Below are 15,555 nucleotides of genomic sequence, written 5' to 3' on the forward strand. Positions count from 1 at the left end.
TGAAAACAGCAAAGGCACTGTGGCACACAGCACGATTTGGTCCTGGAGAAGACGAAGACGTGGAAGCTGTTTTGTCTTTCTCAGGGCCTGTTCCCTGCTCTGTGTCCCCTCATCACCATCAGCTGTCTGATATGCAGAGTTCTGGAGGCTGGCTCATGCAGTGCGCACACAGTGTGGCAACTGCACTGCTCCTTGCCCACTTCCCCTATGTTGTCCCAGGAGCCACCCATACGCTGCCACTCTGGGTGGGTTCAGTGGGACAGAGGCTGAAGACTTGAAAGTAGAATGAATTTGGAGACCTGAGTTCAGCTCTGCCTTTTACTTGCCAGGGGACCTTCATCAAATCACAATCTCTCTCAGCATCAATTTTCTCCTCAATGAGACAGAGTGGATGACCCTAAACGGTGATCTGAAACAGCAGTGACTATAAAACTCAGGACTGTGCCATATCTCACTGTTTCCAAAGCACAGGCAGCGCACCCATTCCTTCATGCCATTGTTTGCTTTGTGACAACCATGTGCAACCAGCAGACAATTTATTGAAGGGACCCCATCCTATTGTCAGAATCTGCAATAGTTCATTAGCACACAGGGTAGATGGAAGCGTGTAATGAGGACAATTTCATCACGTGTTTTGTAGATGATGGAAATGGTGGTCCATCGTGCTGAAAAATCTGAAGAATGGAGTTAACCAATGAATCATATTACAAAACATGAGTACCTCTATTATAAACCCAAACCCCACAGCATTTCACTAGCTTCAACACACCAACATTTTCCACCATGTAACATTCATGTTACTTTGCATTTTATCCGCGCTCTCGTTTTATCTGCACTGACTTTTAAATGCACTTGGTTTTATTTCATGTATAAGGGCTATTGTTTTATGTCTGTACATATTTAAGTAAAATTATAGAAGAATAGTTGAGTTCAACACTAACATTTTGAAGATGACTATATCACTCGAATTGGAGAAAAAAGGCTGCAGTTTGTCCACTTAACACAGGCTGTCTCATCCTGAGAAATTCACCTTTCAGGTACCACACCCTGATTTCTGTGGAAAGTCCAGATGAAAACTATTTTACTGTATATACATATCTTTTGTGTGCTGCACGGAAGTACACAAACTTTTGTCCAGATCCAAGTCTTAATACATCAGAGGTGAACTGCCTCACTCAACTAGAAAGTGCTACTTATTTTTAGGATAGCCCTGAAATATGAATCCAAAAGACAAAGAACAAAAGCAAAACTATCCAGCCACTCTGGAAGGAAAAATATGGAGTTCCCAAATAAACGTGCTGCTTGAAAATAGAAACCATTTCTTCTTTCGCTTGGCTCTGTCATCCATCTCGGAAAAGGATGTTTTTACAATCAGAACAGAAATATGACTGGCTGCCTGCATTTACATTTCTTTGTTGCAAAATGAATGTAACTTGTTTGGATTCCAGCAGTGGAGAAAGCAGCAGAAGTAGTGGTTACTTTCCAAAGTGAAACTTAAAACCACAATCTCCGGTGCACAAAAGGCAGAATGAGTCACCGGAAGAGGCCACTTGCTTGCAAAACTCATTAAAAGCAATGCAGGGCTGAATGGACTTCCTGCACCAGTGAAAAGATCCCTGGCATCAGGACAGCACCTCCAGGCTCTGACAATTTGGGGGAGAAAGGGAGTCCTCAGAAATCCGGGCACAGCCGAGGCCCGCTGGTCCACATGCACTGAGCTGCAAGCAGACTGCCCTCCCAGCCGGACCAGCTCACACTGAGGTGCCCAGGAAGGTGGCTAGAGCCCGCAGCTGTGCACCAAAGGCTCAGGACACCTGGTGACTCAATCAAGCCCCTGAATTGGGTTTCCAGGCGCCTCCCTCCTTCAGCAGAAACTTTCTGTGGCTCTGGCCAGGCAAGATTCAAGTTAGATGTCAGCTGCCGCAACACAGAGGCAGCTCCTTGGGACCAGGATCTGGACCTCAGGTGTACCACTTGAGTGTGCACTGGAATCTGGGGAGGATTTAGTAACACAGGTGGGGCCGCACATCCAGTTTGAGTCAGAAGGTCGAGGGTGGGGCCCAAGAACGTGCATTTCTAACAAGCTACCGCGTGCTGGAGCTGCCGGCCCCGAGACTACACTCTGAAGACCACAAACCTAAATGGTTCTTAGACCTGAACAGCAGCCACAAACTGCTTCTCCTCCAAGCCAGTCAGTTTGACCTTGAGCTGTGCCCGTTGGAGGCACTTTGGTGCCCAGACAATCCCTTAAGGAACTCCTCCCCCTCCCCACAAGCCCGCAACACACCTGGCTGATCTCCAAGGTAAGCGCTATGGGGAGGGGCCTTTGTCAAGCCCAGACAATGATTTTAAAGGCTGTGCCTCCAAACCAAACAGGATTGTGCCCCCAGGTGGCCATTTGGGGCCCACTGACTTTCAGAACTTCTGTCTGGTCTTACTCTAGTTTCCTTCAGGCACCAAGCCTTCTTGCAATAGTAGTGACACTTGACCACCTTCGATGGCAGCAGCAGCTGGCAAGGGGTCAGAGGCAGGAAGGAGACCCTAATGGCATTTTAACCACCTTCTCTTCATTTAGGGCAGAGACGGGAGGCCTCCCACCACCCCCAGCCCTACCCAATGGGATAGTACAGCATAGCTTAGTGGAACCCCTCGGAGAAAGTGGGGGAGCGGGAGAATTTGGGGATCACCAGGCCCAAGACTACAGCTTAGGCTACTTTTTGTTTTACAAGTAAGAGTTTATAATCTGAAATTGAGTTGGAATAAATCTGTGATGTTCAACCAAATGAGAGGGTTTGTTGTGTTTTCAAGATACACAAGCATTAATTTGACAGAGGCCCAGAGGTGAATGGTTTGGATCTGGGCTTCCTGGGGAGCTCAGCCTGGTATCCTTGTGGCCATCTTTTAAGCATTGAGGGGCCAATGCTCTTACATTTATTTCAAAATCACTTAGGCCGATGCAGGTAGATCAATAGGACGTCTCAGGCATGTCGATAATGCACAAAATCAATAGGAATTATGACAGTTTTTAAGCAATCTGGGTGAAGTAGGCAAGGGCTTTGATGGGTTTGTTCAAAATGAAAAAAAATGAATCAATATACCACAGAGAAGAAAGAGTCCAAAAACTGAGGCAAGGGAACCTGCACTGTTTGTCCTTTTATTTTCTATATATTATTATAGTGTCTTGCATCTTTAAAAAGGCTTTCTTGCTGATAAGAGAGCAGCTAACCATTTCTTAAGAGGCAGCAAAGGGCCCAACAGGAGCATGCCTGTGATATGCAAGACCCCCTCAATCTGGCCCGTGCACCCCAGGAGGCAATATTCCTCTGCCTTAATCGTCCCAGGGCCAGGCGCCAGGCTGCCAGAGACCAGCCCCTATAGCTTAGAGGCCTTGTCAGGCAGCCTAGCCAGTCCCAGCTGTTCGCCCTGCCGGCCCTGCCTTTCCTGCGAACCCCGATAAAGCCTAGGCGCTCCCCTCGCTCCTGTCTTCTGCCTCCTGACCACCCTGGTGCTTCCCCACGTGGCCCTGCGCGGCGTGGCACGGCGCGCCTCCAGTTCCTCGGACGGGTGAGTATAATAAACGTGGTATGCCTGAGCCCCTCCTGCGTCTTCTCCTGTGGCCGCACCTGACTGACCATCTCACAAAAGCACACGGAACAGACAGATGGGAAACACAGACTTCGGGCCGGGCCCTGGAGGCACTCCACGCACAACGTGTAAGTGAAACCACCCCGCCCCCGAGCCAATCCCCTCAGGAGGGGCGCACCCGGGGTGCCGCCTTCTCCGCTTCCTCTGTACCCTACTTCCCTCCCAAGTGCACGTGCAGGGGGGTGTTATACCAAAGGCATCAGAAAAGACTGACTTTTATTCCACATATTCGAAACAGTTCAGAGCCTTTTTTTTGGAGAATAAAATAATCTGCTTGATATCACACACTAGAAAATCAGCAACTTAATCGCTTACCAAAAACCACTTAAAATTCACACGCCTCATTTTCAGACAAGTCTTTCATCGATCTCGTTTATTACAATATTTTCTAGCTTTGCATCCAGCACAACACAATGAAGTATTACAGGGAGTTTATCATCGCACCAGCATATACACATACAGACCAAGTGCTGTAAATAAAAATACACTTAAAGTAGTGCGCCAAACCTAGACTTGAGAATGGAATTCTCTTTGGAGGTGCGATCATTTCTGCAATGTGCCAAGTATGTATGTTTTTCCCCATCACATGTGGTGAACACCTGAGGACTTGTCGTCACTAGGGAGTGACTCGCTGCCGTAGGGCAACCTGGAAATGTGTGTTCCGAGGGCAGCGCTCCAGCACGTGACGGTGGGGTTGTTGGTTATAGTTGTGTCACCACCGATAAGCCAACCCGCATATGTGTGAGTGCTGCCCACGTACACATCTCCTTTTCCAAAGCCACAAGGCAGGTGTGAATGTTACAGCCTCTCTGGGGGTCACACTCTGCACTTGGCACAGATCTGAGCCTGACGTTTCTGGAAGGCAGGCGTGCTCTGGTTCAGCGTGCGGCGCTGTGAAGCGTAAGGGGGCTGCTGTCACACCTGCGTGGAGCGTGGACGACAGCCGCTCGGCCTGGCGACGGCCATGGCAGGAGGGGTACGCGACCCACTCACAGCCAGACTCCTCCCAGCGCAAGAAGCCACCGTCAGCCTCCGCAAACCTACACTTACTTTGCAACAGTTAAAATTCACCCCCAGAACACCCTGTGACAGAAAGAATTCATGTAGCCTCTAAGGGTTACTAATGAATAAGCCCAGAGGAGTGAAGGTAGGGCTATTTTTAACTATTCGTAATGCCGCAAAAAAGGGAATCTGCGCATGCGTGTCTGTTTCTGTGCAAATGCGCGATCGACTGCACACGTATGTTTGCCTTTCTCTGTGTGGCACACGGACCGTTCATAAAAGGCACCCAACTGCTAACAGCCCACCAACTGCGCGCAGGCAACACCTCTGCGTCTTCTTTCACAGAAAGAGTAAAATTTTATTCAACTGTTCCATTTTTTTTTTTTGCCTCCTGTGACTCTAGCAAGGCAATTTAAATAGGAAATCATTTCAATCAGTGGAGTAAAATGCACTTTAGAAAAATAACATTTCAAAAAGTAAAGCAAATTTTTTTACCAAAATAATTCTTTCACTTTTCGAGTTGTTCTCTTCACAAGCCAATTTAATCAACAAGTAAGAGAATCATCTTCTACCGGCTTAAAGAACGTCATTCAAATTATTACATGCTCTCGCCCTTGGGTGGAAGAGCTAAGGAAAATAAAACATGCCACTCATAAATCTCAAAAGAAGGTCAGTGTTGTAAGATATATAGAATAAGGCTCTTTGGGTAGTCTAACGTATATCTTTTTAATGTGTCAGTGACAGTTATAATAGAATATGGCTAAAACGCTTATAACAATAACTCAGAGTAAAGTAATAAATAATAATATCTACAGAGAATATAATTTAACTTCTTAAAACTATTGTCTTAAAACCAACCAGTTTCTTTTGAGAGCTCCAATTACCATTTGGCATCAGCTCTGTTCAAGTTCACATTTTCAGCACCACCTTGCTGGATAAAAGGCTGCTGGCACAGTGTTGAACGGACCCCAAACACTGTCTTAGTAATATTTCCTACAGTCCGAGCTTAAGGCATTGCAAAGTTACAAAGAGCTAGGCAAAGCACATTCGAAATAAAATGTCTGCCACAGGTGCATTAAGGCATAAAAACTCCAGCCTTGAGCCACAAAAAAGGAAAAAGGGGGTGGGGGTTGGGGGAGGGATATGCTGTTCACATCGGTTATGTTTAGCCAAAGGAATTAAAGAAAAACTTATCACCTAAAGAATTAGATTGGTCGGCAAATACTGCAAGGGAACCTCCTCCACAAGGCCAAAGCCCTGTTTGGAGTCCCTTCCGAGTCCTCAGACTCGGGTCATGTGACCCCACACGGACACCCCCCCGCCGTGTGCAGAACTGGTGGTACGAACCACCATAATGGAACCGTGGCCCTACTCTACTGAAAGTCATGCACATCAGGCGTTCCTCAGTTGATACTGTCATCAGCGGGAACCCGTGGCAGCCACCTCTGCTCAACTTCCACAGGGTCACAGCGCCCATTAGCCGGTAACACACTGGAGCAGGCCGAAAAGGCAGCGTTGCCACTGGCTTTGAGCCACAACCGAGGAATTCCCCCCACACCATTAACGCCTGTGACTCCTGGCCTGTAGAGTACACCGTTCAGATGTCACTCAGACATGTCAGCCCCCGGGGCAGCGGGGAGGCACAGAAAGCATCTCAGCTCTCGCGGCTCCTAAGCAAATGACTGCACACCAGGCTCCTGAGCTCTGCTCCTCGGCCCCCGGAAACCTATCCTTTAATGGGGGGGCCCGGTCTTCGTATGATATCAGGAGGTTGCTGGGAACACTTCATGCTGAGGCAGAATGAACGTCCTGGTTTTCAAAAGGCGGCAGTGGCTCTCTCCAAAAGGTGAAATTGCTGAAAGTGTCTGAGCAGGGGAAGTCCGAAGAATGGCTTCTTTTCAGCAAGGGGAAAACGTGGTCAACCACTTCGCAGAGTCTCACGTACCTGGAAGAAAATGGACAACGTCATTGCCTCCGGCGGACACCTAGCCAAGAGGAACACGTGCCACGCTCCCTGCGCTGTGCCTGGAAGTCAGGAGAAATCCAGGACCCTGAGGAACGGACCTCAGGGGTTAACACAACAGAGGGTGTTCGAGAATAATTCCTTACCAATTAGTAGGAAATCAAAGGGCGTACCAAGCGGGAATCAGAGAAGGCTCCACAGGCGAGGCAGGTGGGACCTCACCCGCACGAAAGACTGAGAAGAAGGGCAGAGCAGAAGCAAAGGAGGACAGGAAGAAGTCAGCATGGCAGAGGGACAGCCACCTGCTGCACAGCTCACACATGGGCATCAGGGGAAGATCGCAGATCTGTGGGGCATCCGACTGCGCCTGCTCCGCTGAGCAATGAAAAGGCACTGGGCCCTGGGGTTAAGCAGACAGGGATGTGACCTTCCGCTCTGCCATTTACTAACCATGTGACCTTGAGCAAATGGCTTCATCTGTCTAAGCCACAATGTCCTCAACTGTAAAGGGAAGGAAGTGAACACTGTGCCAAAGTGTACCTATGAGAGTCAAGTTGAATAATGTACGCAACAGTGAAATAATGCATACTGGACGTTCAATAAATTTATTCAACAGTAAATTGTCAACGTTAGGAAATAATTAGCTCTGGCTAATTATTAGCCTTAAGAAGTGAAGCCCTCATTGGCATGAGGGTCAAGAGACCTGGGATCCACTCCCCCCTTGGTGCTGTGGAACCTGGGGCAAGTGTCTTGCCCTCTCTGGGCCTCAGGCCCTTCGTCTTTCTAGAGCAGCGGTTCTCAACCTGTGGGTCGCGACCCCTTTGGGGGTCAAACGACCCTTTCACAGGGGTCGCCTAAGACCATCGGAAAACAAAAAGATACTTACATTACGATTCATAACAGTAGCAAAATTACAGTTATAGAGTAGCAACGAAAATAATTTTATGGTTGGGGTCACCACAACATGAGGAACTGTATTAAGGGGTTGAGGCATTAGGAAGGTTGAGAACCGCTGTTCTAGAGTGTGGACTTGAACCACATTTGTGTTTCTCAATGCTCCCTGCAACGTGCTCACTCTTGTTTTCTGTGTGTGCCCAAGAAGTTGTTGCATATTAGCTTCTGTGGCCTATTCTACAAAAAGTAAGCTGCTGAACCGAATACCCGTTTTCAAACCTGTAGGTGCCTCCACCAGGAACTGTGACAAGCCCAGGCCTCTCCGCATAATCCCCAGAGTCCTGCTCAGTCACTGGGTCCCTCTCCAATTCTAATTTGCCAAGAACCAAAAGGGGCTCTCTACATACACAAACTCCAGGAATTAGGATGTTCTGAGGCATAAAATAACTCGTAAATAGGGATGAATGTGTATATTTAATAAATGACTTCCAGGGCCGGCCGAGTGGCGTGTTGGTTAAGAGCTGGCTTGGGATGCCAGAGGGCCCCGGTTCGGATCCCACATATGAGGGCCAGTGACACTGCCCTCCACAGCTAAGATGCTGAACAACAGCTCAACCTGGAGCTGGCCTGCAGTTGAGTCGCCGGTGACGGCATAGGCTGCAGCCCCTGTGGCAGTGGGTTGCCATGGGCTATCGTATGTAGCCAGCAGCCAGCGTGAGAGGCCAGCAGCTGCAGTGAACGGCCGTCCAGAAGCCGGGAACTGATCTGCCTCGCCCGGGAAGAGCGCAATGATGGTGCCAACTTGGGCCAGTGAAGCAACATCCTCCACAACTAGACTGAAGAACAAAATGACAGCAACTTGTCTGTTCCCCTTCCCCCAATTCCCCAACGCTGTTCCCATCCCCTAATTCCCCAATAAAAATCTTTAAAAGAGCTCCTGAGAAGCATCATGCTTGCACAAAACGGAAAAAAAAAATCTCTCGTAACAAGCAAGAATTATGTCTTTCCTGGGGATTAAACCAAATGTTTAAAGTACCTCCTGGCTTTCACACCTACTTGTTTGAGTTTTGTGGCTATGGGAGGTGGCTGTCCCAACAGGGTGCAGTTCAGCACTCGTCACCAGGGTGAGGTGGCACGAGACCCAGTCCCGCTGGGAGCGCCATCGTGTGCCTCTCTTGGGGCCACCCTCCTCGCACAGGGCTCCTTTGGGGGCACAAATGCAAAGAAGAAAAGCAGGGACACCCCACTTCCCAGCCAGGACGCCTACCCTCTTGAGACATTTCAGATGACTTCTCAGAGACGGAGTCCCAGGTTCCGAGGGGCAGGCACCCACTTGCCTTGGAAATGGCTGTACCAGGTTCAGTGCCAGGCAAAAGCATGTGCTTTCCTAGGGAAGGAGAGTCACTCTCTCACAGGAAAAGCGACACCTTCCAGTCCAGGCGTCAGACAATACATAAGGTTTCCTCCCATGCCGAGATCCACCCTGGGCCAAGGCCCAGACAGCCGCATTTTAACTGCAGCGTCTCAGTGAACTGGAGAGCCTCAGAGGCCTCCTGGGCAAACCCGCGCAGATGCTGGAGTCCCTCTTTCCAGGCCTCCTATGACAAGACCTGCCCCTCGGCTGCTGCCTGGCAGAAACCTTTGTCATTTCTGGGCACTGTCTCAGTGGTTGAGAGTTCTTTTGGACCCTAAATAAAAACCCACTAATTTCTCTCCCGACGGAGGAAAGCCTGTCACGTGGGAATGTGCTCGGCTGGGGACTGAGGGGGAACAGGGAACTGTGACACTGTCAGGGGTGGCCACTGAGCGCTTGGGCGGAGGAAGCTACGAGGAAAGGGCTGGGAAAGGGACCGGTCTCCTCCGCCGCTCTCCTGGAGCCGCCCTGTTTAAGCTGGGTTAGACGCCAGCTTGTCCCAGGCTGGAGCACCTTAAAAGTGCAAGTCTGCTCTGAGGAACCTCGATCTCTCATCTACCTGAAACCACAGAAGGCACCTGGAGAAGACCCAGGCTCGCCCACTCCAACTCCTCCACCTGAGGAAGGCTCCAGCAGGCCCACTGGAGCTCACTGGGGCCAGACGGTGCTATCCGAGTTTGCACAGATCAGGCCAAAAGAGAGGCAGCCTCTGAAACAGACAAGGCAGGGTGATACTTGTCTTCCTGAGGTCACCCAGTGGGCAAAGCTCCCAACACATAGGATGAGGAAACACTCTCCCTTCTAAGAAGTTAGGAACCCAAAGTGAGACATGTCAAGGTCAAAAGAGATTCTACAGCCAACCAGGGTGCCTCCTTACAAGCAGACATCCATTTCAGTCCACTGCCTCCGGGAAACTAGGCCGCGACCAAAACTATGGGAGGAATTCTTCCAATTACACAGCAATGCTTTTGGTGAAAATGTTATTACAGGCCAGGATGTGAAGGGATATACAGTTCCTCATCTTTAAATACAGCTTCGCATAATATTTCAATTTAGATACATTTTTAATTCGCATTCTAGGCTTTCAAACCTAACTTGGCAAATCGAAACTACTAGTTTTCAAATTCATTCAATTCCAATTCTGTAGCAGAATGTAACCACTAGTTCAAATTTTTGACCCAGGGGGGATTCTGATTTGATCCAGATTGCCCAAAAATTAAGTTTTGGACAAAGTGGGAGGAGTTAAAATATAGTTCCCTCATAAGCATTGAAGATTAAAATATAGGCAACAAGGGACCAAAAGTTATACTGTAAACAGTAGAAGACCATTCCGAGACTAAGCCGGTGGTGACACGATGGTGACGCCGCACTGATCACAGGGCACGCGGGGATACTCACGAGGAGATGTTGGTCTTTGCGTGCTCCTGCACGAGCTCTCCTTTGGGATTGACAGTGAATATTCTGTTCAAAGACACTCCTACTTGCTTGTACGAATACACATCCTGTGTTTGGTCAAGTGTTAGGGGGAAAAAAAAGAGTTTGTTATAAATATGAATCCATGATATTTTGGGTTTGATGCAATATTATAAAATTCTCACTAACCAGAACTGATTTTCATCAACCAACGGGTGTAGAGAAAGAATATCTCTGGATGTGAAGCTATTAAATTAGTTTTCCCCTCTGGGCCTCAGTTTGTTTATCTAGTCAGGAACTCAGTTAAAGAGTGGACCACCCACCACACCCTCTGCAGTCCTAATGTTTTCTTACTGGGGAGAATTAGGAGAATTTTCTTACTGGGAAGTTAGCACCCAACTCTATTCTCCAGCACACTGAACTTTCCAGCAAATTGAGGCTGTACACACAAAATCTCCGGGCATTTCTTTTACCATATGAAACAATAAAGTGGTCCCCCCTTATCTGCCGGGGATATGTTCCAAGATCCCCCATGGGTGCCTGAAATTGCAGATAGTACCAAACCCTATACATGCAATTTTTCTTCCTATATGTACACACCTATGATAACGTTTAATGTATAAATTAGGCACAGTAAGAGAGTAATAACAATAACCAATAATAAAATAAGACAATTATAACAATATACTGAAATAAAAGCTACGTGAATGTGGCGTTATTAAGTGAAATAAGGTGACTTGAACGTAAGCCCTGTGACACCTCGACAGTCATCTGATAACCCAGAGAGAGGGCCACTGAGTGACTAAGCTAACAAGCGGGGAGTGTCTACAGCGTGGGTACGTTGGTCCTGGGTGGGGCAGAGTGGGCCCTCGTGAGGTCTCATCACACTACTCAGAACCACGCACAGGTTGACATGTACGAATTGTTTATTTCTGGCATTTTCCAGTTAATATTCTCAGACTGTGGTAGGCCATAGGTAACTGAAACCGCAGAAAGCGAAACTGTGGCTAAGGGGGTACAACTGTCCTCTTAAAACTTGCAACACTGAACTCACCACTGCGCTAAGGATTGGCTTTGTGCATCCCTTCTGGTAGGAAGGGTATAATCTTATTCAGCAAGTAATTCAGAATTTGATGTTTCTAGGCCCACATTTCATGCTTCAAACTGAAACTCACTAGCCAACCTTCCAAGAAAGTGAGAGGCCGTGAAATCATTTACGATCTCCTTGCCTTTAGATGCAGGCAAATGGCTCTTTACCAGCTCTTTCTAGTAGGATGCGAGTCTGGCTGCTGCACGTATAGTCCAGGCCAGACTTTCAGAGGACTGCTGTCCAAACAGACAGGACTTCCCAGAGCTCTCAAACACCCGGTCTACTACTTACAGCCGGTCGGTTTCCAAAAGCAGCATAAAAAGGTTCCGTATTGGGAAAAAACAGGTTCTTGATGTCTGTCAAACACTGCACTTTAAACTTTTCTGGCTTCTTTTCAATCACTTCTCTGTTAAAACAAGTAAATAATGCATCAGCATGACGGGATAAGCTTCATTAGCATCCAACTATTTTTAACCGTCCAAGATGCCATGACGCTAAGAACACTCCTCTCTTCAGAGGTTAAATGCGTGTAAGAGCTCAGCTGTCCCCAAAGAGCTCAAAACGGAAAGGGAATTGTACTTTCAAATCTTCGCACACAGAAAATGCTAAGCTCAAGCGATTTCACCGAAGACGTGCACCAGCCATCCAACGAAGAAAGAACTCCAGGGGCACAGAAAAAGGCAGAACAGCTCCCAACTTGTTTTATGAGTCTAGCATAACCTCCAAATCAAAACGCAGAGAAAAATATGAGCAAAATCTTGTTCGTGAATGTCAGTGCAAGAATTCTAAATAAAAAACTTCATTAAAATATAGTAGAGAAGTCCTAAATAAATGAAGAAGCTTACCATGTAACTGAACTGGAAGATTCGATATTATAAGGAGATATTAATGCTCCCTATATTGATCTATTGTAATTTCAATCAAACTCAACAGGTTTTTGTCTGTATGTTTTCATGGAACTTGATTCTAATGGCTACACAGAAAAGCAAAGGCGAGGAGCAGAAACACACATTTACGGACTCTTGATGTGTGGCCACAGTGACCATTCAGAGCAGGGGGAAAGGGCAGTCTTCTCAGCAAGTGGTGTTGGGACAACTGAATATCCCTAGAGGAAGGAAAACAAACAGAAAATGGACCCCTACTGCACTTTCTATACAAAAATCAATTCCAGGTAGACTATAGGCCTCACTGTTAGAGAAAATACAGGAGACATCTTTATGCCCACAGGTCAGGGAAGGCTTTTTAAATACACACAGAAAAAGCGCAAACTACAGTGGAGATGATACGTTCAATTACACGAAACCAAGAATTTATGTTTATCAAAAGCCATAAACTGGGGAAAGGCATTTGCGGCACTCCTAAAAAAGCTCCATGTATGGAATTGATAACACACTCTTACAAATCAAAAAGAAAATGGAGGAAAGCCCTGAACAGGCACTTCACCGAAGATAAAGCCCAAACGGCCAATAAACATGTGAAGAGACATTTCATACCCACCAGACTAGCAAAAACGTAAGCGGCTGACAACCTATTGGCAAGAAAGCGGAGCAAGTGGAACACGCTGTCAGCGCACAGAGTGGTTCAGCTTCTCTGGAAAACGGCTTGAAATGACCTAATAAAGCTGAACACGTGTATGCTCCTTGGCCTAGAAATTTCATTCCTAAGCACGCACCTTGGAGCAACTATCACACGTGTTCCCAGAAGACACACACAGGAAGCACTGCTTTTCATAGCAAAAAACTGGAAATAGCTCGAGTCCCCATCGACAGTACAAGGGATGAATGAACCATGGTGGATTCGTACGTCAGGAAAGTACACAGAAGTCAAAATGAATGCGTTACAGTGACACTCGGCAACCTTGGGAACATATTGAGTGAAAGGGGCAAGCCCCGGGAGAACGTATGCATCGTCTACATAAACTCCACGGGTGTGCACAATCAAACATATTACAAATATATGTGATCAAACTATTAAGAAAAGCAAGGAATGATTGGCATAAGATTTGGGGATCATGGTTACCATGACTACGGAGGGGGCAGGGATGAGAGCAACTGGGACTTCAGGTATAATGACATGTCCTTTAGTTTTAACTGGGTTATGGGTACGCTGGTGCTCACTGTTGGTAATCCTTTGTACCTTGCATATATTTTAGAAATATTCTCTGTACCCATTCAGAATGCAATTTAGATGGTGACGATGATGATGATGCACCAAACTGAGCGTCCAAAGACCCAAAGGGCTGGTCCAGGCTCTGCACTGACTTCTGTGGACTCCAGAACCCTCTTCAAGACTAAGGGCCTTACATTTGAACCTCAGGACTCATAAATATATGAGTGACTGTATGATTTTTTAAATTAAGACATACTTGACATCTAACATTGTATTTAGTTTCAGGTGTACACCATAACGACTTGCTAAACGTCTATATTGCAAAATGATTACAATAAGTCTAGTTAACATCCATCACCACACATAGCTAAAATTTGTTTTTCTTGTGATGAGAACTTTTAAGATCTACTCTCTTAGCAACAGTCGTATGATTTTTAAGTCTCAAAGTTCAGTCCACTGGGGGGAAATCATACAAAACCAACTTCCTGCTTCAATCTCTCTCTCTCCATACACACATACACACACACACACACACACACACACACACACACACACACACACACTGTTGTTGCCTAACTAACTCTAGAAGTTCAAATCCGTCCAGTAACCCGGAGCCATGGAATTGACAAAGGCTAATCTGTGTATCCCTATCTATCTATCTTATCAGTGACAGCCTCTTCCCATGAGACCGGAGCCACACTTATTAGGAATATGCATTGTACTAAGAGGGTTTATGAAAATGATCTGAATAGCTCTGCCACCACAGCCAAACAGGGCAGTTTACTAAAAAGAATCACACGATTCAAAGCCAATTTCTACCTCAACAGAAGCTCGTGAACCAAAAGATTAGGTGTGTGAAATAGATTCTCTCAACTTCTTTCAGACATATTGCCTAGAATCAGTTCTTTAGACCTGAAAAGAAGCCTGGAGATCCTCTAATCCAACCCTGTCATCCGGCAGTTGAGGGAACAGACCTGGGAAGGGACAGCACCTGCTTATCACACAATTAATTAGTCGCCAAGCAGCATCAGAGCGCGGGGCTCTGGGTCTCCACTTCAGAGCCCTCTCTGTGCCCCATGCTGAGAGCTTATTTCTGCCAAGTGCGCTACGTGCACACCCACCCGCTACTACCCTTCTCCTTCGTTTCAATTTAAACCCAGGCAGTATAGTTGGAACTGTACCCAGTTCAAGCGTCTTGCTAGGGAAGGTCATCCGTGCTCACGGCAGACTTACCCAACAATTCTAGAAAACTCTTCAGGACAGCCCGCACACAGAGTGCTGGCTAGAATGCAGTGTGAGGAAGGACCAGGCTGTGCTACGGCCATAGAAGCACCACCAGCTCCTGAGGGGGAATGTAAGCTGTGAGGTGTAGCTTTCTTTTATAAATAATTCCTCACGAGGAAAAAGTAATCTCTCTTGGACAAAGATATTTAAATAAGGAAAAACTGAAAAGGGTCACTTTCAATTATATTTCGTGGTAGGACAGTAAAAATGTCAGCTTTTTACTTTGCCTAGCAGAGCCCTAGTATGTAATATATGCTACTTGTTGCAAACTGTAGACACCACTCGGACATCTCATTACAATATTAGGGTTTCTACTGAGATCTACAGTCATGACAGCTCTTAGGACTTGAAATACGCTATGGCACCCATAGTTTTTACCTGAATTTTCTCCCCCGGATGTGTACGTTTCAATGTGAGATCTTTTTCTACAGGAAAAAAAACCCACTACTCACACAAAACAAAGCTGTGATGGAAAGCGTAGCTCTAGAGCTGAAGAAATATACTAAAGCGCAATCAGCATGGCGTTTTGGGTCTATCTGGATGTTTCCACCGCCTGCATGGTTAGCAGCAACAAGCAGCTAGTCTGCTCCCCCGCTGAGGCAGCATCGTGACAAAGCTTCTCACTGATGTCCAAGGCACAACTTAGGAAACTTACCAGCCTCTGGCAGCACCACCGTCCTGCTGTGACCACAGTACACGGTGCTCTGAGAGCGTCCAGGACTGCCCTTGGCGCCCCACACC

At 47.0% G+C, this 15,555-nt stretch overlaps 1 protein-coding gene across 1 annotated transcript in view; it reads right to left on the reverse strand.

Annotated features, from left to right (window-relative positions):
- Positions 1–3,989: 3,989 nt before the first annotated feature.
- Positions 3,990–15,555, reverse strand: part of LPIN1 (lipin 1) — a 69,143-nt gene continuing 57,577 nt past the window's right edge. Inside the window, exons 16-18 of the mRNA XM_019650002.1 lie at positions 11,713–11,827; positions 10,317–10,420; positions 3,990–6,592 (exon numbers count right to left, since the gene is read on the reverse strand). Of these exons, the coding sequence (XP_019505547.1) occupies positions 6,433–6,592; positions 10,317–10,420; positions 11,713–11,827 (379 nt within the window). The 3' untranslated portion in view covers positions 3,990–6,432. The remainder of the gene's footprint in view (positions 6,593–10,316; positions 10,421–11,712; positions 11,828–15,555) is intronic.

Source organism: Hipposideros armiger, unplaced genomic scaffold, assembly GCF_001890085.2.
Source record: "Hipposideros armiger isolate ML-2016 unplaced genomic scaffold, ASM189008v1 scaffold_137, whole genome shotgun sequence".
Taxonomy (NCBI): domain Eukaryota; kingdom Metazoa; phylum Chordata; class Mammalia; order Chiroptera; family Hipposideridae; genus Hipposideros; species Hipposideros armiger.